General features: G+C 48.2%; 1 protein-coding gene across 3 annotated transcripts in view; it reads left to right on the top strand.

Annotated features, from left to right (window-relative positions):
* Nucleotides 1-4,295: 4,295 nt before the first annotated feature.
* MLLT1 (MLLT1 super elongation complex subunit) overlaps nt 4,296-24,863 on the top strand; it is a 121,908-nt gene continuing 101,340 nt past the window's right edge. For 2 of the 3 annotated variants that reach the window (XM_075352532.1, XM_075352531.1), the window contains exons 1-2: nt 15,999-16,271; nt 21,262-21,442. In XM_075352532.1, the coding sequence (XP_075208647.1) occupies nt 15,999-16,271; nt 21,262-21,442 (454 nt within the window). Of the gene's footprint in view, nt 4,546-15,998; nt 16,272-21,261; nt 21,443-24,863 lie in introns of those variants that run through there. The other variant, XM_075352533.1, reaches the window with a different exon arrangement.

Below are 24,863 nucleotides of genomic sequence, written 5' to 3'. Positions count from 1 at the left end.
CTATGCTTCCTCATTACTGTACGCAGTGACGGGGGAGCCGCCACAGCTGCTGACACCAGGCAGGGGGCCCCGGTGCTGCCGCTGACACCAGGCAGGGGGACCCGGTGTCGGCGGCGGCACCGGGTCATATAGCGGCCGCGTGGTCTGTGACAGATCAGCGCAGCTCCTCACTCACTGAAAGGAGCTGGCTGCTGATCTTCCTGGCGGCCGCCGGGCCCCTAACCTCCCGGGTCCGGTCGCAATGGTGACCGCTGCAACCACGGTAGTTACGCCCCTGGGTCCAAACTATTAATCTTTAGGAGCACACTATCCCTGGCAAACAGGTAGTCAGGAGGCATGGGGGCAGTGCACTCCAGAAGAAAACCATGTCTCCTATGTATTGTTATATATTCCCCAATCCAAAATTTTGTGTCCAGAATATCATAGTGAATTTAATGTGTCATTAATAAATTTGAAAAACTCTTTATTGTTGAGAACCAGTCCAATATGTAGATATTTTCTAAGTATCGCATCCACCTTAGTAAATGACTGAAGTGTAGGCACACATCTATTCTAATGTTGTCATGATGGCATATGTTGGTACAACATTAGAGCCCATGGTGGTCTCTCATTTTGGACATAAACCTAGTGTTGTAAAAAAGGAAGTACATTTCTAATTACTCCCTCTGGTCTGTAAAACAACTTTCTCTACTTTCAAAAACATCTCAAATATAATTAGTATTTTTATCATATTTTTTTAATAAAATATTTCCTTTTACTTGACAAATGTACTTTTCCTTTCTCTATTATAATGGTATTCTCTAAAATTCTAACCTAGAGGTTTCTTGATCTGCGAGATATATACAAATATATGTAAATTTCCGTAACCTCTTCGCAACCAAGCCTTAGTTGACTTTGAGGTCTGCCTGTGATCATTGTCCTGTTCAATAATCTAATGATGTCCAAGCTTCATCTTCTTCACAGGAAGTTTGTTTTCTCTTAGGATTTCCTGATACTTGATTGAATTCACCTTGCCCTCCAGACACTGTAGGTATCCAGTGTCACAGGAATCAAAACAGCTTCAGAGCCACCACCATGCTTCACAGGGTGTTCTTTTGAGCGTGTGCTTCATTCTTCCTCATCTGACATACCATTGATCCATAAACCACAAAAATTCAGAACAGAATCACAAAAATGTCTTTGCTTTATATGTTTTTGAGCATATGGGCTTGTGTTCTTTGGACAGTAGAGGTGTATGTCTTTAAGACCTTCAGCAATGCACCTTACTGTAAAAACTGAAACCTCAATACCTGCTGCCACCAAATCTGGCTGCAGAACTTTTGCATTCACTGCAGAGTTTTTGGTCACCTATCCCCTGCACCTTGACTGACAGCTTGCTGTGCAATTCGCACGTTTGTGATTGGATTGGAAAATGTCCATTAATCTGTTGGTCTCCAAATAGTGTAGTACTGCAAGGGGTTTTCTCACGAACAACATTTATCACAGGAGAGTTGATACGTGGAGGTCCAACTGCTTGAAAACTAATTGATCCTATGAATGGGGGTTCCATTTTCAAAATGCAGAATGCTTTAGAAAATTGAAAGAAAAGAAAGTGTACTGGCTTTTCCATGTTTAGCGCTTTTGCAAAACACTTCATATTTACATACCATAAGGATGAATACGCATGGTGTAGATTTGGTGAGAAATTTCCTTTGTTTTGAGCAATACGGTGCCAGCCAGTTAAATGAGATGTAATAGATGTCTCATCAAAATTTTTGTTTTAGAACTCGTCTACTTTATATATTTACTATTTATTTTCCTTGCTTATATAGCGCCATTAACTCCACGTCACTTTACAGATGTGATCATCACTATGCCCATTGGGGCTCACAATCTACATCCCATATCAGACTGTGTTCGGAGTGTGGGACGAAACCGGAGAATCCGGGGGAAACCCACTTAAATATGTGGAGAAAAACCCTTTCCTAGGTGGCATTTTAACTCAGGACCCCAGCACTGTAAAGCGACTGTGCTGTCCTAACCCATCCTTACATATTACCTATGTAATGATAGATAAGTGCATTGACCCTAGAACACATACCTGGGGCCTCGCAGGCCTGCTAGGTCACTTGCTTTCTATGGTAGATTTCTATGGTTGCGCGTTCTAGGGTTAAAATACTTACCAAAGGCTGTTCTGGTCCCACGTAGCCTTCATTGTCGGATCACACAGGACCGTTGTGTAGGATGGAGACGCTTCCATCAGTGTAAGCCTATGAAGCCTTAGAACGGGACTCAATAGACTTAAAGTAAGGAGTCACCATACCCAAACCCCCTGTATGAACCCGCTAGTCTTTTTTCAGGTCACATGACCAAAAAGGAACGGAGTGGCTCTGGAAACTACATCAAAAGCAGATTATAACTTTAGATGGGCCATCATCTTAAGGATATGTGCACGTCTTATTCAGGTAGTTCCACTCTGACACGTCTGAAAAGGCTCTCAATAAACATAACCAATTGCACATATGCATAGCAATGTAAAAGCGACATGCGGTACATATGTTCTGGGTTTTTTCCACTTCGTTAAGTGGTTAATAAAAAGGTCCGCTCCATTCTTAAGAAGGCTTGGAAGCAGCTCACTATTTTATACATAAGAGGTAAAACACAAAAAACCTAGAAAATGTCACCGACGTGGCGGAAATGGACCCATGGAGCACAAAACCTAGAAAATATCACCGACGTGGCGGAAATGGACCCGTGGAGCACAAAACCTAGAAAATGTCACCGACGTGGCGGAAATGGACCCATGCAGCACAAAACCTAGAAAATATCACCGACGTGGCGGAAATGGACCCGTGGAGCACAAAACCTAGAAAATGTCACCGACGTGGCGGAAACGGACCCGTGGAGCACAAAACCTAGAAAATGTCACCGACGTGGCGGAAATGGACCCGTGGAGCACAAAACCTAGAAAATGTCACCAACGTGGCAGAAATGGACTCGCGGAGCGCAAAACCTAGAAAATGTCACAGACGTGGCGGAAATGGACTCGCGGAGCGCAAAACCTAGAAAATATCACTGACGTGGCGGAAATGGACCCGTGGAGCACAAAACCTAGAAAATGTCACCGGCGTGGTGGAAATGGACCTGCGTGGCGGAAATGGACTCGCGGAGCACAAAACCTACAAAATATCACCGACGTGGCAGAAATGGACCCGCGGAGCGCAAAACCTAAAAAATGTCACCGACGTGGCGGAAATGGACCCGTGGAGCACAAAACCTAGAAAATGTCACCGGCGTGGTGGAAATGGACCTGCGTGGCGGAAATGGACTCGCGGAGCACAAAACCTACAAAATATCACCGACGTGGCAGAAATGGACCCGCGGAGCGCAAAACCTAAAAAATGTCACCGACGTGGCGGAAATGGACCCGTGGAGCACAAAACCTAGAAAATGTCACCGACGTGGCGGAAATGGACCCGTGGAGCACAAAACCTAGAAAATGTCACCGACGTGGCAGAAATGGACCTGCGGAGCACAAAACCTAGAAAATGTCACCGATGTGGCGGAAATGGACCTGCAGAGCACAAAACCTAGAAAATGTCACGGATGTGGTGGAAATGGACCTGCAGAGCACAAAACCTAGAAAATGTCACGGATGTGGCGGAAATGGACCTGCAGAGCACAAAACCTAGAAAATGTCACGGACGTGGCGGAAATGGACCTGCAGAGCACAAAACCTAGAAAATGTCACGGACGTGGCGGAAGTGGACCCGCGGAGCGGATTTTGAAGCCACTTCGTGCACTGCGGTTTTCCACTTCGTGCACTGCGGTTTTTACTCTTCGCCCTTAGTGTGAACAAACATGGCTTAGGCGTTTGTCCATAGCTCGGGCGCTCTATTCTCTAACAGGAAGTGCCATGTAGCCTGCCCTCCTTGCCCCAATCTCTGCCAGACATGGCTGTGGCATTATGTGGCCCTGCCACCTCTCCTGGACACTCTCTTCCTTGCCACCTCAGTATAGCACTTCATTCACCCGTGGGCACACACACCAATGACGACTCCTTCCCTTACAATACACAATAACCTCACAGGGCAAGAAATCACTTCTGTGAGGAGAAAAAGAAGTGGGCGGAGTCTGAGGCACGGGAATGTGGGGCAGAGACCTGCAGTTACTATGGAAACGACAGAGCACACTACGATTAGCGAAGCCTCGTGTCAATCACAGCATCCCCGCCTATCCTGTGGCTTTGTATTCTCCTTCTTTCTTTACAGTCCTTCCTGACAGGAAGCTCCGCCTGCTGTACCCTTCGGATTGGTCAGATTCGAGGTGGTACATTCCGGTATCCCGGCTGTGGGACCTGCAGGCGGAGTGTTCCATTAAGGAAAGAAGGGTGTTCGGGCCTAAGCTGCGCTTGTGGAGCCTTTCTGGATCCGTGCTTTTCTATTCTCGTTGTACCGAGCAAGGTGCGAGAGCAGGAGGCCGTTAAGTCGGAGGATGAGGCCGTAAGCACCTTGAAGACCTGAGGAGGAAGAAAGACGATCTGAACCTAGAGACATGGACAGTCAGGTACTGGAAGGGAGGTGCTGAAAGGTGAAAGTAGTGACTGACCACTGCTGCCTCCTCAGCCTGCACGTATGCAGACCTGAGTATGATAGTGACTTCCCATCATTGCATAATGCTGAGTTACACAGAATGGAACTGAGGACAACTTTAGTCCAAGGCTCACACCGACAATAAAGCCAATTAGCTGTGTCAGCCAGCACAGGAGATGGGACAGGAAGAAGAAAGGGGACAATATAACAAGTAGCACGACCTTCGGTTAGGCAAGCAGTACTATGCTAAAACAGGTCAGGCTGTGGAGCGCCGATCTGGGCCAGGTCAGGCTGCGGAGCGCCGCTCTGGGCCAGGCCTGGCTGCGGAGCGCCGATCTGGGCCAGGCCTGGCTGCGGAGCGCCGATCTGGGCCAGGCCTGGCTGCGGAGCGCCGATCTGGGCCAGGCCTGGCTGCGGAGCGCCGATCTGGGCCAGGCCTGGCTGCGGAGCGCCGATCTGGGCCAGGCCTGGCTGCGGAGCGCCGATCTGGGCCAGGCCTGGCTGCGGAGCGCCGATCTGGGCCAGGCCTGGCTGCGGAGTGCCGATCTGGGCCAGGTCATGCTGCGGAGCGCCGATCTGGGCCAGGTCATGCTGCGGAGCGCCGATCTGGGCCAGGTCATGCTGCGGAGCGCCGATCTGGGCCAGGTCATGCTGCGGCGCGCCGATCTGGGCCAGGTCATGCTGCGGAGCGCCGATCTGGGCCAGGTCATGCTGCGGAGCGCCGATCTGGGCCAGGTCATGCTGCGGTGCGCCGATCTGGGCCAGGTCAGGCTGCGGAGCGCCGATCTGGGCCAGGTCAGGCTGCAGACCTACAGTAGGCCACCGACCTAAGCAAGGGCAGGCTGCAGAAAATTAATCCAGAATAGGGAAGCTGAAGAGTACTGAATTAGAACAGTCTGGAAAACACTGAGCTAGAGCAGACAAGCAGCAGGGTATTGAGCTAAAGTAGACATGCAGTATAACACTGAGCTTGAACAGGGCAGGCAGCCGAACACTGATCTAGAGCAGAGCAATCTACAGAATACTGGGCTGAAACAGAATAATCTGTAGAACACTGAGCTGGAGCAGAAAATTCTATGGAACACTGAGCTAGAGCAGGGCATTCTGCAGAACACTGAGCTGGAATATATGAGCAACAGCAGGCCTCTAATCTAGAACAGACGAGCAGTATAACACAGAATTAGAACAGGACAGGGAGCACTGATCTAGAGCAAATCTGCTTAATAATGAGCTAGAGCAAAACAAAAACCTGCAGAAAATGTATCTAGAACAGGCAAGGCTGCAGAGTCCTGAGCTAGAACAAAACAATGAACTAGAACAGACAAGCAGCAGGTCATTGAGCTAAAACAGACAAACAGTATAACACTGAACAAGAACAATGCAGACAGCAGAACACAGAGGTAGAGCAGAACAATCTGCAGAACACTGAACTAGAACAGACAAGAAGTATAATACAGAGCTGGAACATGGCAAGCATCAGAACATTGTGCAGATTAGTGAGCTAGAACAAACGAGCAGCAGAGCCTTGAGCTTGAACAGACAAGCAGTCTGACACTGACCTACAAGAGGGCAGCCAGCAGAACATTCTGCAGAACACTGACCTAGAGTAGAAGAGCAGCAGGGCTCTGAGCTAGAACAGACCGGCAGTATATCACTAAGCTGGAGCAGGGCAGGCTGCATAACACTGAGCTGGAGCAGGGCAGGCTGCATAACACTGAGCTGGAGCAGGGCAGGCTGCATAACACTGAGCTGGAGCAGGGCAGGCTGCATAACACTGAGCTGGAGCAGGGCAGGCTGCATAACACTGAGCTGGAGCAGGGCAGGCTGCATAACACTGAGCTGGAGCAGGGCAGGCTGCATAACACTGAGCTGGAGCAGGGCAGGCTGCATAACACTGAGCTGGAGCAGGGCAGGCTGCATAACACTGAGCTGGAGCAGGGCAGGCTGCATAACACTGAGCTGGAGCAGGGCAGGCTGCATAACACTGAGCTGGAGCAGGGCAGGCTGCATAACACTGAGCTGGAGCAGGGCAGGCTGCATAACACTGAGCTGGAGCAGGGCAGGCTGCATAACACTGAGGTGGAGCAGGGCAGGCTGCATAACACTGAGCTGGAGCAGGGCAGGCTGCATAACACTGAGCTGGAGCAGGGCAGGCTGCATAACACTGAGCTGGAGCAGGGCAGGCTGCATAACACTGAGCTGGAGCAGGGCAGGCTGCATAACACTGAGCTGGAGCAGGGCAGGCTGCATAACACTGAGCTGGAGCAGGGCAGGCTGCATAACACTGAGCTGGAGCAGGGCAGGCTGCATAACACTGAGCCGGAGCAGGGCAGGCTGCATAACACTGAGCCGGAGCAGGGCAGGCTGCATAACACTGAGCCGGAGCAGGGCAGGCTGCATAACACTGAGCCGGAGCAGGGCAGGCTGCATAACACTGAGCCGGAGCAGGGCAGGCTGCATAACACTGAGCCGGAGCAGGGCAGGCTGCATAACACTGAGCCGGAGCAGGGCAGGCTGCATAACACTGAGCCGGAGCAGGGCAGGCTGCATAACACTGAGCCGGAGCAGGGCAGGCTGCATAACACTGAGCCGGAGCAGGGCAGGCTGCGGAACACTGAGCCGGAGCAGGTCAGGCTGCGGAACACTGAGCCGGAGCAGGTCAGGCTGCGGAACACTGAGCCGGAGCAGGTCAGGCTGCGGAACACTGAGCCGGAGCAGGTCAGGCTGCGGAACACTGAGCCGGAGCAGGGCAGGCTGCGGAACACTGAGCCGGAGCAGGGCAGGCTGCGGAACACTGAGCCGGAGCAGGGCAGGCTGCGGAACACTGAGCCGGAGCAGGTCAGGCTGCGGAACACTGAGCCGGAGCAGGTCAGGCTGCGGAACACTGAGCCGGAGCAGGTCAGGCTGCGGAACACTGAGCCGGAGCAGGTCAGGCTGCGGAACACTGAGCCGGAGCAGGTCAGGCTGCGGAACACTGAGCCGGAGCAGGTCAGGCTGCGGAACACTGAGCCGGAGCAGGTCAGGCTGCGGAACACTGAGCCGGAGCAGGTCAGGCTGCGGAACACTGAGCCGGAGCAGGTCAGGCTGCAGAACACTGAGCCGGAGCAGGTCAGGCTGCAGAACACTGAGCCGGAGCAGGTCAGGCTGCAGAACACTGAGCCGGAGCAGGTCAGGCTGCAGAACACTGAGCCGGAGCAGGTCAGGCTGCAGAACACTGAGCTGGAGCAGGTCAGGCTGCAGAACACTGAGCTGGAGCAGGTCAGGCTGCAGAACACTGAGCTGGAGCAGGTCAGGCTGAGCTGGAGCAGGTCAGGCTGCAGAAGACTGAGCTGGAGCAGGTCAGGCTGCAGAAGACTGAGCTGGAGCAGGTCAGGCTGCAGAAGACTGAGCTGGAGCAGGTCAGGCTGCAGAAGACTGAGCTGGAGCAGGTCAGGCTGCAGAAGACTGAGCTGGAGCAGGTCAGGCTGCAGAAGACTGAGCTGGAGCAGGTCAGGCTGCAGAAGACTGAGCTGGAGCAGGTCAGGCTGCAGAAGACTGAGCTGGAGCAGGTCAGGCTGCAGAAGACTGAGCTGGAGCAGGTCAGGCTGCAGAAGACTGAGCTGGAGCAGGTCAGGCTGCAGGACACTGAGCTGGAGCAGGGCAGGCTGCAGAAGACTGAGCTGGAGCAGGGCAGGCTGCAGAAGACTGAGCTGGAGCAGGGCAGGCTGCAGAACACTGAGACAGATGAGCAGTATAACTCTGACTTAGAACAGGGCAGGCAGTAGAACAGTGAGCAGAACACTGAGCTAGAACAGACAAACAGTATAAAACTGAGCTATAAGGCCTTGTGCGCAAGCTGCATTTTTTTTCCGTGTTTTTGGTGCAGTTTTGGTCCCAAAACTGCGTGCATTTCCTTCCCCAGCAAAGTCTATGAGATTTCATTTTTATTGTGTACACCTTGCAGGTTTTTTTGGCTGCATCTTTGTGGTGACAATGTCAATTCTTTTTGTGTTTTGTCCCTGCATTTCAGAGGACTGGCAGATCAATCCCTCGCTGACTCTGGGTCGGCGGGGGATTGATCCTTGGTATCTGGCCAGATACCGTTCCCCATATAAAGTCTGTGGGGACCAGAATCTGGTGCAAAGGAATAGGAGCAAGCACTTCATACTTACCGAGTTACCGGGACGGCTGTCACACTGCTCCTGCGGCCTCTCATTCTTCTTTCTAGGCAGCTCATTAGGCTCATACATATTTGCTGCTTCCCCCGCCCACCGGCGTCAGTGATTGGTTGCAGTCAGGCGAGCTCCCATGCAGAGTGACAGCATGGCTGAGGTTTCCCATCACAGACGCCAGTGGGCGGGTCTATATCATACAGTAAATGGAAAAAATTGGGGTAGGATACCCCCATATAATGATACCAGCACAGATAAATCTCAACAGCTGGGGGCTGTATTCTCAGGCTGGGGATACCGATAGTTATTGGGCACCACCCAGCCTAAAAATATCAGCTAACAGCCACCCAAGATTGTTGCATCCATTACATGTAAAACCCCCGGCATTTTACCTGGCTCTTCCCGATTCCTTGGTGTGGTGGAACTTTGGGTAATGAGGGAGTTAAGTGGCTGCTGTCTGCTTCCATAAGTCCTAGATTAGTGATGGCAGGCATCTATGAGACACCCCCATCACTAATCTGTAAGTGAAAGTAAAGAAACAGAAACACCAAACAAATCCTTTATTTGAAATAAAAGACACAAAAAGCACCTGCTTTCACCACTTTATTAACCCCCAAAACACCTTTGCAGGTCCGATGTAATCTACATACTGTCCCATGCCAATTCCAGCTCTGTTACATCTCAGTCGCAACGCGCAGCCATAGAGCATGATTGCCCACTGTGAGCTCCAGGGATAGAGAATGAATGAGCTGCGATGACTGGTTGCAGGCAGGTGCTGTCACACAGGCTGGGGGCGTGTCTGACTGTAACCAGGTCCGATGTAATCCACACGAGGTCCGACGATGCTTCCAACACTGCTACATCTGAAGCTCACAGCGAGCACCATAGAACATGACTGCCTGCTGTGAGCTCCAGGCAGCAACTGAAGTGAGCCATGCGATCAGCGAAGACGTCACTCAGGTTAGCCACAGCTGGAGTCCTCAAACTGTGACCGGAAATCAACTGAGTGACGTCACCGCTGACCATGCGGCTCACTTCAGTTGCTGCCTGGAGCTCATAGCTGGTAGTCATGTTCTATGGCGCTCGCTGTGAGCTTCAGATGTAGCGTTTATGCAGCGGGTAGGTTTTTTGAGGGCCAAAAACGTGCATCTTTGTTGGCACTACAAAGATGCAGCGTGAGCACATAGCCTAACAGGGCAGGCAGTAAAACATTGAGCTAGAGCAGAACATTTTTCAGAACACTGAGCTAGAACAAACAGGCAGTATAACACTGAGCTAGAGCAGGGCAGCAGAACAATGAGCTGGAGCAGAACATTCTGCAGGACACTGAGCTGGAGCAGAACATTCTGCAGGACACTGAGCTGGAGCAGAACATTCTGCAGGACACTGAGCTGGAGCAGAACATTCTGCAGGACACTGAGCTGGAGCAGAACATTCTGCAGGACACTGAGCTGGAGCAGAACATTCTGCAGGACACTGAGCTGGAGCAGAACATTCTGCAGGACACTGAGCTGGAGCAGAACATTCTGCAGGACACTGAGCTGGAGCAGAACATTCTGCAGGACACGGGTCTAGAGCAGAACATTCTGCAGAACACGGGTCTAGAGCAGAACATTCTGCAGAACACGGGTCTAGAGCAGAACATTCTGCAGAACACGGGTCTAGAGCAGAACATTCTGCAGAACACGGGTCTAGAGCAGAACATTCTGCAGGACACGGAGCTAGAGCAGAACATTCTGCAGGACACGGAGCTAGAGCAGAACATTCTGCAGAACACGGAGCTAGAGCAGAACATTCTGCAGGACACGGAGCTAGAGCAGAACATTCTGCAGGACACGGGTCTAGAGCAGAACATTCTGCAGAACACGGAGCTAGAGCAGAACATTCTGCAGGACACGGAGCTAGAGCAGAACATTCTGCAGAACACGGGTCTAGAGCAGAACATTCTGCAGAACACGGGTCTAGAGCAGAACATTCTGCAGGACACGGAACTGGAGCAGAATATTTTGCAGGACACGGAGCTAGAGCAGAACATTCTGCAGGACACGGGTCTAGAGCAGAACATTCTGCAGGACACGGAGCTAGAGCAGAACATTCTGCAGAACACTTGTCTAGAGCAGAACATTCTGCAGGACACGGAGCTAGAGCAGAACATTCTGCAGAACACGGAGCTAGAGCAGAACATTCTGCAGAACACGGGTCTAGAGCAGAACATTCTGCAGAACACGGGTCTAGAGCGGAACATTCTGCAAACACGGGTCTAGAGCGGAACATTCTGAAGAACACGGGTCTAGAGCAGAACATTCTGCAGGACACGGAGCTAGAGCAGAACATTCTGCAGCACACGGAGCTAGAGCAGAACATTCTGCAGCACACGGAGCTAGAGCAGAACATTCTGCAGAACACGGAGCTAGAGCAGAACATTCTGCAGCACACGGGTCTAGAGCAGAACATTCTGCAGGACACGGAGCTAGAGCAGAACATTCTGCAGGACACGGAGCTAGAGCAGAACATTCTGCAGGACACGGAGCTAGAGCAGAACATTCTGCAGAACACGGAGCTAGAGCAGAACATTCTGCAGAACACGGGTCTAGAGCAGAACATTCTGCAGCACACGGAGCTAGAGCAGAACATTCTGCAGGACACGGAGCTAGAGCAGAACATTCTGCAGGACACGGAGCTAGAGCAGAACATTCTGCAGAACACGGAGCTAGAGCAGAACATTCTGCAGAACACGGGTCTAGAGCAGAACATTCTGCAGCACACGGAGCTAGAGCAGAACATTCTGCAGCACACGGAGCTAGAGCAGAACATTCTGCAGGACACGGAGCTAGAGCAGAACATTCTGCAGGACACGGAGCTAGAGCAGAACATTCTGCAGCACACGGAGCTAGAGCAGAACATTCTGCAGCACACGGAGCTAGAGCAGAACATTCTGCAGAACACGGAGCTAGAGCAGAACATTCTGCAGCACACGGAGCTAGAGCAGAACATTCTGCAGAACACGGAGCTAGAGCAGAACATTCTGCAGGACACGGAGCTAGAGCAGAACATTCTGCAGGACACGGAGCTAGAGCAGAACATTCTGCAGAACACGGGTCTAGAGCAGAACATTCTGCAGAACACGGAGCTAGAGCAGAACATTCTGCAGAACACGGGTCTAGAGCAGAACATTCTGCAGGACACGGAGCTAGAGCAGAACATTCTGCAGGACACGGAGCTAGAGCAGAACATTCTGCAGGACACGGAGCTAGAGCAGAACATTCTGCAGCACACGGAGCTAGAGCAGAACATTCTGCAGAACATGGAGCTAGAGCAGAACATTCTGCAGGACACGGAGCTAGAGCAGAACATTCTGCAGAACACGGGTCTAGAGCAGAACATTCTGCAGAACATGGGTCTAGAGCAGAACATTCTGCAGAACACGGGTCTAGAGCAGAACATTCTGCAGAACACGGAGCTAGAGCAGAACATTCTGCAGGACACGGAACTGGAGCAGAATATTTTGTGGATGAACATAGAAACCAGCTCTGACTGCTTGCAGTGTACTCAGGACAATTACCACTTGATCCAGCACGGAAATCCCAGATCAGGATGTCCTCAGGTCAAGAAAAGGCAAAATTATCCAGCGGATCCAGGCTTTTTTTTTCTTAAAATACTTCCTTTATTGCATACATTAAAATTTCTAGAGAATGTCAGCCAGCAGATAAAGGTCTTACATCAGATTACATCCAATGCGTTTTGACACATTAGTATGTCATAATGTCTTATTCATGGAATATTCTGCAGGACACTGAGCTGGAGCAGAACATTCTGCAAAATACTTGGCTAGAATAGACGAGCAGCAAGGCTCTGAGCTAGAACAAGCAGTATAACGCTGAGCTAGAAGAGAGCCTGCAGCAGAACCCTGAGCTACAGCAGACAAGCGGTATAAAACCAGGCAACAGCAGAACAATCAGCAGAATGCAAATTGTTTTGTGTGTTTAATATGTGAGGAAAAACGCGTGATATAAAGACTGTAAAAGCTGGTTACATTTACTAAACAGAAATCCAGCACACTGAAAAAGTAATAAGAAAAAAAATGTGTGAAACCGACCTAAAACTGAAGGAAGATGCACACTGAGGGAGAATGGGCATGCAGCAAGCAATAGACTAAGGGACAATGAGATTGGCTGTAAGTAATGAGAAAATAGAATGCGACAAGAGATAGGATATGAGCTGTTATAAGAAATAGGGTAATTAGATAGAACAAGACAGGTATAAGTATGCCAAAGGAGTGGAGAACAAATCAGGCAGGAGAACAGACAGGCAGCAAGAATAATTCAATAGACTTCTCTGACCAAAGGAGATAGAGTTGGACGTGTGAAAAAGGACACACAGTGAGACAGCTATAAGGAGCACTGCATACATGTCAGAAGAGTAAGGGGCAGACTGACTGCAAGTGAGTGGGACACCCTACAGTAAAGACATAGGAGCACTGCATACATGTCAGAAGAGTATGGGACATGCTTTAGTAAGGGGCAGACTGACTGCAAGTGAGTGGGAGACATAGACAGACAAAGGGCTGAGCAAATAGAAGGTGATGGATCAAAACCAAATGGGGAGGGGGAGAATGGGCCAGACACTAGCAGAAAGTATTGGGACACAATGGATAAGAAGCTACTGGAACTGGAAACACAGGTGTGTGAAGCTGACCTAAGGACGGACCAGCCAGGGAGCTCATGATCCAAGTTCAGCAGGCCCATATATGCCTATGAGGCTTCTGAATCCAGGTCAGGATCCTCACGGCCAGTACGTGCATCTTGCTCTGATCTCTATGAATGCTGCTTATTTTTGTCTAAGCAGTCCAGCTCGGATAAAGCACCACTCCAGTGTTTTGGGGTTTTTTGTTACCGCGGTAGTGGCGCTTGAAATCTAAGCCCCCTGTCATATACTCACCTTTTAGTTGGATCACCTTTTACCAACGTCGCTTCGGTCCTGCGGTATCATCTTGTGCCCGTAACTTCTGACTGACCAGAAGTCAGACATTATGTCACAAGCGCTCAATTCATCTCTATGAGCCAGAACAAGCCTCCATAGAGTTGTGACCTCCGGCTGGCTCCATGAAACACTGGCGCTGATGGCAGGTCCGAAATCACCTGAGCGACACTGGAAAAAGATGAAGACACTAGAGGGTGAAAATAAGATGGGGGCAGGGGACTTTCATTTAAAGCACCACTCCAGTGCTGAAATAAAAAAACTCTGGAGTGGTGCTTTAATTATCTGGATTTCCCGGGCCAAGAAGAAAAGTCTGCAGTCACTCTATGTAACGGTAGACTTCTGAATTGTGACACACACTGTCACGATGTCGCACGCGAGCAGACGGTCACATGACAATTTCATACTTGCTTTCACATTTGTTTCAATATTCTTGAGAGAATCTGCTGAGACTCCAGTCGTCACATGACCGCCCACTTGAATGGGGGAATCATGACAGTGTGCACAGCACACTCTTGGTACGGCTGTCACAAAGAAGGATTGCAGCCTTTTTTCCCCCTCAAACCCCTTTGATTTCTGAAATCTCTATCGATGGTTTGTGCAGTACAGCTGTTACAGGCATGGGGAGCACTGTGCGAAGTATGACCTGCTCTTAATTGGCACTGCTGAGAGCATAATTCAGACCTACTATGGTGCTCACTATGACACTGCCAGGAGGCGATATTGAACGAAATAAGAAGGGACCACATAGTAGGGAAGGAGGGAGGCGATGGCAACATAAAGGAGAGGACCATTTGTTAACTTTTAGCCAATTTCATGTCTATGGAGGAGGGTCGTTTTAGGCTACTTTCACACATCCGGTTTTTGCTGAGCGGCACAATATGGCGCTTTGCAGAAAAAACGCAACCTTTTTTTTTTTTTTGCCGCCGGTTGCGTTTTTTCCGCATAGACTTGCATTATCGCCGTATTGTGCCGCATGGCCTTGCGTTGCGTCCGTTTTTTGCCGGATGCGGCATATTTAGCCCATGCGGCAGCCGGATGGAACGTTGCCTGGCACGTTTTTTTGTGCGGCAAAAAAAAACACATCGCGCCGGACTCGGCGCGATGCGGCGCAATTTACAATGCAAGTCTATGGAGGCTGGATGCAGCGTCCTGCGGCAAAAACCGCATCTGGCCGCCGAATGCGTTTTTTTGCACTGCGCATGCTCAGTATCAAGCCACAGCCGTCAAAAAATGGACGGGCCACATGGAAAAACTTATGCAACGGATCCGTTTTTTTCGCCGCATCCGTTGCATAGGTTTTTGAGTCGCACTGCAAAAACCGGATGTGTGAAAGCAGCCTTAACACTAGAAGTCCCAGAGAGGGGTCATTTAACATTTCTACTATTGGAACCCTATGGAGCTCGAAATTCCTGGGACTTCTAGTGTTAAAGGGAACTTGTCTTGCATTAGAGCCTGGTTGCGCTATTGCAGCCAGGTATATTAAACCTTCAAACATCGCTTGAAGACCCAGCCAGGGACTATGCGGTGAGACCTGACTAGTCTAATGACATGCCTGGCTGGCTTTTCCCACTCCTTTTTAACTGATTGACAGATTTCTTCCAAAATGAGCCTGGCACTGGCATTTTGACATTTTAATTTTGACTCTGAAAAAGGTAAACTTGTTTGTGATAATGAAACACATTGCTAGAACAGTTTTACAGGTAAACTTGGGGATTAATAGTGTAACACTTAGGGGACATTTCCAAGTGGTATTTCTGCTGCAGATGTCATTGTGAGATTGGTTTTGTTAAACCGAACAATGCAAAGAGTGAAATCTGTGTCATCCGCAGCTCAAATTGACATGATTCGGACTTGATATTCAGAGTTCTGGTAATTTTCCACTCTGGGTATTCTCTGCAGCCTGTGAATTATATTGCTACAGTGCCTTGCAAAAGTATTTAGCCCCCTTGAATTTTTCAACCTTCTCTCACATTTCAGGCTTCAAACATAAAGATAAAAATTTTAATGTTATGGGGAAGAATCAACAAGAAGGGGGACACAATTGTGAAGTTGAACGATATTTATTTTTTTCAAAAGAAATAACTGAAAAGTGGGGCGTGCAGTATTATTTGTCCCCTTTACTTTCAGTGCAGCAAACTCACTCCAGAAGTTCATTGAGGATCTCTGAATGATCCAATGTCCTAAATGACTGATGATGATAAATATAAGCCATTTGTGTGTAATCAAGTAATCAAGTCTCCATATAAATGCTGCTCTGTGATAGTCTCAGTGTTCTGTTTAAAGCACAGAGAGCATCATGAAGACCAAGGAACACAACAGGCAGGTCCGTGATACTGTTGTGGAGAAGTTTAAAGCCGGATTTGGTTACAAAAAGATTTCCAAAACTTTAAACATCCCAAGGAGCACTGTGCAAGCGATCATATTGAAATCGAACGAGTATGATACCACTGCAAATCTACCAAGACCCGGCCATCCATCCAAACTTTCATCTCAATCAAGAAGACTGATCAGAGATGCAGCCAAGACGCCCAGGATCACTCTGGATGAACTGCAGATATCTACAGCTGAGGTGGGAGAGTCTATCGATAGGACAACAATCAGTCATACAGTGCCTTGCAAAAGTATTTGGCCACCTTGAATTTTTCAACCTTTTCGCATATTTCAGGCTTCAAACATAAAGATAAAAATGTTAATGTTATGGTAAAGAATCAACAACAAGTGGGACACAATTGTGAAGTTGAATGAAATTTATTGCTTATTTTAGACTTTTTTTAAAAAAAGAAATAACTGAAAATTGGGGCGTGCAATATTATTCGTCCCCTTTAAGTTAATACTTTGTAGCTCCACCTTTTGCTGCGATTACAGCTGCAAGTCGCTTGGGGTATGTGTCTATTAGTTTTGCCCATCGAGAGACTGAAATTCTTGCCCATTTTTCCTTTGCAAACAGCTGGAGCTGAGTGAGGTTGGATGGAGAGCGTTTGTGAACAGCAGTTTTCAGCTCTCTCCACAGATTCTCGATTGGATTCAGGTCTGGACTTTGACTTGGCCATTCTAACACTTGGATACATTTATTTGTGAATCATTCCATTGTAGATTTTGCTTTATGTTTTGGATCATTGTATTGTTGGAAGACAAATCTCTGTCCCAGTCTCAGGTCTTTTGGAGACTCCAATAGGTTTTCTTCAAGAATGGTCCTGTATTTGGCTCCATCCATCTTCCCATCAATTTTAACCATCTTCCCTGTCCCTGCTGAAGAAAAGCAGTCCCAAACCATGATGCTGCCACCACCATATTTGACAGTGGGGATGGTGTGTTCAGGGTGATGAGCTGTGTTGCTTTTACGCCAAACATATCGTTTGGCATTGTGCCCAAATAGTTTGATTTTGGTTTCATCTGACCAAAGCACCTTCTTTCACATGTTTGGGTGTCTCCCAGGTGGCTCGTGGCAAACTTAAAGCAACACTTGGCTTTCTCCTTGCCACTCTTCCATAAAGGCCAGATTTGTGCAGCGTACGACTGATTGTTGTCCTATGGACAGACTCTCCCACCTCAGCTGTAGATCTCTGCAGTTCATCCAGAGTGATCATGGGCCTCTTGACTGCATCTCTGATCAGTCTTCTCTTTGTTTGAGATGAAAGTTTGGATGGACGTCCGGGTCTTGGTAGATTTGCAGTGGTATGATACTCCATCCATTTCAATATGATCGCTTGCACAGTACTCCTTGGGATGTTTAAAGTTTTGGAAATCTTTTTGTAACTAAATCCGGCTTTAAAATTTTCCACAACAGTATCGCGGACCTGCCTGTTGTATTCCTTGGTCTTCATGATGCTATCTGCGCTTTAAACAGAACACTGAGACTATCACAGAGCAGGTGCATTTATACCAGGGGTGGGAACCTTTTCTGTGGCCCCCGGGAATCTGCCAGCCGCCGCGTCCTGCCGGCCCTTTAAATCCCCATGTGCGCGGCGAGGACGCGCATTCAGTGTTCACTAATGAACGCTGGTGAGTGCCTGTGTGCTAGGACTTACTATGTGGGCGGGGTTAGCGCTCTGCGCCCCGTCCCACAGAAGAAGACCAGCAGCAGTTTCACGGCTTCCAGCGCTGTGTGCCCGCTCCAACAGTGCGCGCTCCCACTGCGTTGTGTGCTTCGCTCCCTCTGTGAGCATTCTCACTATGCTATATGCCTGCTCCCAATGTGCGCGCTTCCACTGTGCTATGTGCCTGCTTCCCAGGTGCTGTGTGCCTGATCCACCAGGGTTGTTTGCATCTCCACAGGGCTGTGTGCCCACCCATTGCTGTGTGCCCACCCATTGCTGTCTACCACCCCCAGTACTGTTTCCCCCCCTCCTGATGTCCATGCTCTCCCATGCTGTCTGTGCTCCGCAAGTGTTGTCCGTGTCCCCAGTGCCCCCTTATTGCTGTATGTGCGTGTCCCCAGTGCTGTCTCTGCCCCTTCCAGTGCTGTCTCTGCCCCTTCCAGTGCTGTCTCTGCCCCTTCCAGTGCTGTCTCTGCCCCTTCCAGTGCTGTCTCTGCCCCTTCCAGTGCTGTATGTGCCTCCTAAATGCTGTCTGTGCCCCGAAATCATATCTATGTCTCCCAGTGATATAGATGCCTTCAGCCTCTCCAGTGATGTATATGCCCTCATCCTCTCGTGATGTATATAATCCCATCCCCTCCTATGATGTATATGCCCCAGCGGCTCCTGTGATGTATATGCCCCCAGCGTCTCCTGTGATGTCTATAGCACAGGCAGGCTGGGGCATACACGTCACAGGAGGCGCTGGGGGCATATACATCACATGATGGGCTGGGGCATATATATCACATGAGGGGCTGGGGCATATACATGATGTTGGAAATGCTGGGACCATATACATCACACGAGGGGATGGGACAAATACATCACATTGGAGACGCTGGGGGCATACACATCAGAGGAGAGGCTGGGTCATATACATCACAGGAGGGGCTGGGTCATACAAATTACAGAATGGGCTGGAACATATACCTCACAGTGGAGGAGCTGGGGGCATATACATCACAGGAGGGGCTGGGGCATCTCCTGTAATGTATGTACAGCAGTCTCAGTGTTTCCTATGGGATGTATATATAGCAGTCCCAGTGTCTCCTATGTTATGTATATGCCCCCAGCCCCTCCTGTGATGTATGTACAGCAGGAAAAGCAGTTGTGAGAAGCAACATGATCAATGTCAGCTAAAATTAACCGCCTCACCGAAGAGAAGCAGCTCCAGCCACCACAGTAGGGGTGAGTTAATTAATTGTTTCACCAAATGTATCTGGCTAATTTTCACATTGATAATTTTGTGCGGCCCCTGAAGGTTGGTAGAAATTTTCAAATGGCCCCCGGCAGTAAAAAGGTTCCCCACCCCTGATTTATACGGAGACTTGTTTACACACAGGTGGCTTATATTTATCATCATCAGTCATTTAGGACAACATTGGATCATTCAGAGATCCTCAATGTACTTCTGGAGTGATTTTGCTGCACTGAAACTAAAGGGGACGAATAATATTGCACGCCCCACTTTCAGTTATTTATTTTTTTTAAAAGTTTAAAATAAGCAATAAATTTCATTCAACTTCACAATTGTGTCCCACTTGTTTATTCTTCACCACAACATTAAAATTTTTATCTTTATGTTTGAAATCTGAAATGTGGGAAAAGGTTGAAAAATTCAAGGGAGCCAAATACTTTTGCAAGGCACTGTACACTGCACAAATCTGGCCTTTATGAAAAAAGTGGCAAGGAGAAAGTGTTGTTTAAAGTTTGCCACAAGCCACCTGGGAGACACACCAAACATGTGGAAGAAGGTGCTTTGGTCAGATGAAACCCAAATCGAACTATTTGGGCACAATGCCAAACGATATGTTTGGCGTAAAAGCAACACAGCTCATCACCCTGAACACACCATCCACACTGTCAAACATGGTAGTGGCAGCATCATGATTTGGGCCTGCTTTTCTTCAGAAGGGACAGGGAAAATGGTTAAAATTGATGGCAAGATGGATGGAGCCAAATACAGGACCATTCTAGAAGAAAACCTGTTGGAGTCTGCAAAAGACCTGCGACTGGGACGGAGATTTGTCTTTCAACAAGATAATGATCCAAAACATAAAGCAAAATCTACAATGGAATGGCTCACAAATAAACGTATCCAGGTGTTAGAATGGCCAAGTCACAGTCCAGACCTGAATCCAATCGATAATCTGTGGAAAGAGTTGAAAACTGCTGTTCACAAACGCTCTCCATCCAACCTCACTCAGCTCCAGCTGTTTACAAAGGAAGAATGGGCAAGAATTTCAGTGTCTCCATGTGCAAAGCATATAGACATATACCCCAAGCGACTTGCAGCTGTAATCGCAGCAAAAGGTGGCGCTACAAAGTATTAACTTAAAGGGGCCAAATAATATTGCATGCCCCAATTTTCAGTTATTTATTTCTTAAAAAGTTTAAAATAAGCAATAAATATCGTTCACTTTCACAATTGTGTCCCACTTGTTGATTCTTCACCATAACATTAAAATTTTTATCTTTATGTTTGAAGCCTGAAATGGGGAAAAGGTTGAAAAATTCAAGGGGGCCGAATACTTTCGCAAGGCACTGTACAAATGTTTTGCACAACACTTGTCTTGTAACGCAGCAGATTTTTCATCCTTCCTTTGCGCCGTATGGGAAAGTACTCAAATAAGGCTATGTTCACATTTCCGTTGTTTAGGATCAGTCACAATCCCCCGCTCTGATAAACAACACAATCCGTTTCGCAGATTCCGTTGTTTCCTATAGACTTCTATGAGCGGCGGATTGTGACTGATGACCCTACGTTGCATCCGCTGCGCGGCACATCAGTCATTTCCTGACTGACCGTCGGGCGGGAGGGACGCAGCATGAAACGTTTTTTGTTGCGGAAAAAAAACGCACCCCGCAGGATTCCGTTGGCATCCGTCAGGAGGTATAATGTAAGTCTATGGTGCAGGATTCCGTTATCCTGTGTCACGCAACAGATTCCAGTGCAGGAATTCGTCACGTTTTACTGAGCATGCCCAGCATGTCCAGCAGAACATCCGAAATCAGGTAAAATCAGTTCCCCTCTCCCCCTATCCCCACGCAGGTTTTAAACTGAAATGATCGGCTTTTCCGAGCGATCAGCTGATCACCCGGCGGCCGGCTTTTCCGAGCGATCAGCTGATCACCCGGCGGCCGGCTTTTGAGAGCGATCAGCTGATCTCCCGGTGGCCGGCTTTTCCGAGCGATCAGCTGATCTTTCTCTCTATCAACGGAATCCGCTTTCTCATGACAAGAAATTCCATTTCTTGTCACCTGTTGTACAACGCATCAGTCACAAGTGTTAAGCAACGCAGGTGACTGATGCAAAACAACGGAAATGTGAACATAGCCTTAGAAGATCATCATGGGTATGTCTTATCCATCACAGATGCTGTGAAAGTGGAAGCCTTGATAACGGGTTTATTCTTGACAGGCTTCTGTCTGTATGTGGATTATAAAGCTGGTTGTAATTCTGTGCTGATCTTTCCACAGTGCACTGTTCAGGTGAAGCTGGAGCTGGGACACCGCGCTCAATTGAGGAAGAAGCCCACTACTGAAGGATTTACCCATGACTGGATGGTGTTTGTTCGAGGTCCTGAACAGTGTGACATACAGCATTTTGTAGAGAGGGTTGTATTTAGACTGCATGACAGCTTCCCTAGGCCTAAACGGGGTGAGTGACCATTTTTATCTTGAAGGTGCCTTAGCAACAAGATTCTTTAGAAATTAGTCCTCCTATTCTTTTTCATACCAGATTCACACACATAGAGCTCAGCAGAGAGCACTATCTCGAGATTTCCGTTGGCATCCCTGAAAAATGGAGCCATTTATTTTTAATATGCTGAATGATTTGGAACTATACAGTTTCTTTTATGGAGCTTTAGTTTTTGGAGCCGTCCATCCAATGAAATTTCCAAAGGAATAACATAAAGAAAACTACTCAAAAACATACAGGTAAAGCCAGGTACACACATACAGTGCTCTTTGCTGAGGTTTACGTTGAAATCTCTCAAAAACAGGATTTTGATGGGATACCCAACAGAGCCATTCACTATTGCGAGGCTGAAGAAATCACTTTGGATGCTGTCTACCCTCCCTTCTAGTAGTATTGGTATTTTAAGATGTCCACAAACATGGCAAACCATGTCTGAAAAAGATGAACACCTGAAGGTCCAGTGGGCAGACAGTGTCTAAAATGACTGATTTTGGGTTTCCATCAGAATCCTGTTTTTGAGGGATTCCAACGTAAACTTTGACATAGTGCAGTGTGTGAACCTGGCTTTACCTGTATGTTTTGGAGTAGATTTCTTTGTTATTCCTCTCGAAATTTCATTTGATGGATGGGTCCAAAACCTAAAGCTCCATTCCTATCTTTATAAGGAGATATCTTATCATGTATAAAAGAAACAATATAGTTACAAATCATTTTCAATACGGTGAGTGAGGCTGTAATCACTCCCCAGCACATTGATTGGCAACCAGCTCTGCAGTGTGTGTGCAGAGTAAGATGGCAATCAATGTGCCAGGGAGCAATTGCAGTATGCTCACTGTATAGTCAACGGTGACTGCAACCACTCGCTGCTCCTCCTTGAGGACTGAAAGCAAGCGGCTGAAGGAAACATATATAGCTTTATTTTCTTCCTGTAGCCCCTGCTAGGAATGATATAAACGCTACTTACCTGAAGATTACCACGATACATGCATTTAAATGGCTTTTTTGCAGATGTCAGGTTTCCTATATATATATATGTAAAATAATAAAAGAGAGTACACTTCATATTTTTGTAGATAATTTATTATATCTTTTCATGGGGCAGCACTGAAGGTATGACACTTTGGTACAATGTACAGTAGTCAATGTACAGCTTGTATAACGGTGTAAATTTGGTGTGCTCTCTAAATAACTCAGCACACAGCCATTGATGTCTAAACCACTGGCAGCAAAAGTGTGTACGCCCCTAAGCAAAAATAGCCATATTGTGGCCAAAGTGTCAACATTTTGTGCTGTCACCATTATTTTTAAGCTCTATCTTACGTCTTTTGAGCATAAAGTTCAAGTAGTGCTTCACAGAAGCCACTGGAATCCTCTTCTATCCTCCATGACTACATAATGGAGTTGGTGGATGTTAGAGACCTTTCGCTGCTCCTCCTTCCGTCTGGGCATATGCCACAGATGCTCAATAGGGTTTAGGTATGGAGACATGCTTGGCCAGTCCAGCACCTTTTAACCTCAGTTTCTTGTGTTTGGACTTCCCTTCCCAGTTTCCGAAGGGAGGGGATCATGCTCTGCTCCAGTATGTCACAGTATATGTTGGCATTCATGGTTCCCTTAATGAACTGTAGCTCTCCACAGCCAGCAGCACTCATGCAGCCCCAAATCATGACACTCCTACCAGTACGCTTGACTGTAGGCAAGACACACTTGTCTTTGTACTCCTCACCTAGTTGCCGCCACACATGCTTGACGCCATCTAAACCAAATAAATGTATCTTGGTCTCAACATACCACAGGACATGGGTGCAGTAATCCTTTCCTTAATCTGCTTACCTTCAGAAAACTCTTTGCGGACTTTCTTGTGTATCTTCTTTTGAAGAAGCTTCCTTCTGAGAAGATAGCCTTGCAAACCAATTTGCTGAAATATGCGGTGTATGGACTGGGCATTGACAGGCTGACCTCGCACCCCTTTAACCTCTATAGCTATTCAGGCAGCACTCATATGTCTATATTGAAAAGACAACCTCTTCATATGATCTCTTGACATGCGCTCAACTTCTTTGGCCGGTTTCACACCTGCGTTCAGCGCAATCCGTCGCTATGGAGAACAGCGCAGTCCGTTAACGCACTGCGCTATTCTCCATAGACTTGTATGGACGACGCACTGTGACGCAAGTGTCTGTGTTGCATCCGCTATTTTCCGTTATTTTGACGCAGCGTCGGGCGGAAGGAACGTTGCATGTAGCGTTTTTTGTGTCATTAAAATATCGCACCTTGACGGATTCCGTTAGTATCCGCCAAGGTGTGTAATGATTGTTTATGGCGGCGGATTCCGCTGCAATGTGCTAAGCGGCGGAATCTGCTGACGGTTCCCGTCACGTTCTACTGAGCATGCTCAGCATGTCCAGCAGAACGATCTAAATCATTTAAAATCACTCCTGGTCTCTCTCCCCACTTTCCCCCCCATCTCTCATATTCACCGATCACGGGCGAGGCGCTGCACGGCTGTTGCAAAGCTCCAGCGGCTTTTCCTCTTTTGAAAATGCCGGCCGCTCATTAATCCATCTCGTATTCACTGCTTTCCCCGCCCACCCATGCTTGGTTGCAGTCAGTCCCGCCCCCACGCTGAGTGACAGCTGTCTCACTGCAACCAATCACAGCCGCCGGTGGACGGGTCTATATCGTGCAGTAAAATAAATAATTAAAAGAAAACGGTGTGTGGTCCCCCCAATTTCTATACCAGCCAAGATAAAGCCACACAGCTGAAGGCTGGTATTCTCAGGGTGGGGAGCCCCACGTTATGGGGAGCCCCCCGGCCTAACAATATCAGCCAGTAGCCGCCCGGAATTGCCGCATCCATTAGATGCGATAGTCCCGGGACTACCCGGCTGATCACGACTTGCCCTGGTGCGGTGGTAATCGGGGTAATAAGGAGGTAAATGGCAGCTTATACAGTTAGGTCCAGAAATATTTGGACAGTGACACAAGTTTTGTTATTTTAGCTGTTTACAAAAACATGTTCAGAAATACAATTATATATATAATATGGGCTAAAAGTGCACACTCCCAGCTGCAATATGAGAGTTTTCACATCCAAACCGGAGAAAGGGTTTAGGAATCATAGCTCTGTAATACATAGCCTCCTCTTTTTCAAGGGACCAAAAGTAATTGGACAAGGGACTCTAAGGGCTGCAATTAACTCTGAAGGCGTCTCCCTCGTTAACCTGTAATCAATGAAGTAGTTAAAAGGTCTGGGGTTGATTACAGGTTTGTGGTTTTGCATTTGGAAGCTGTTGCTGTGACCAGACAACATGCGGTCTAAGGAACTCTCAATTGAGGTGAAGCAGAACATCCTGAGGCTGAAAAAAAAGAAAAAATC

Source organism: Anomaloglossus baeobatrachus, chromosome 1, assembly GCF_048569485.1.
Source record: "Anomaloglossus baeobatrachus isolate aAnoBae1 chromosome 1, aAnoBae1.hap1, whole genome shotgun sequence".
Lineage (NCBI taxonomy): Eukaryota > Metazoa > Chordata > Amphibia > Anura > Aromobatidae > Anomaloglossus > Anomaloglossus baeobatrachus.
Note: the sequence above shows the minus strand (reverse complement) of the source record. Positions and strands in the feature narration are given on the sequence as shown.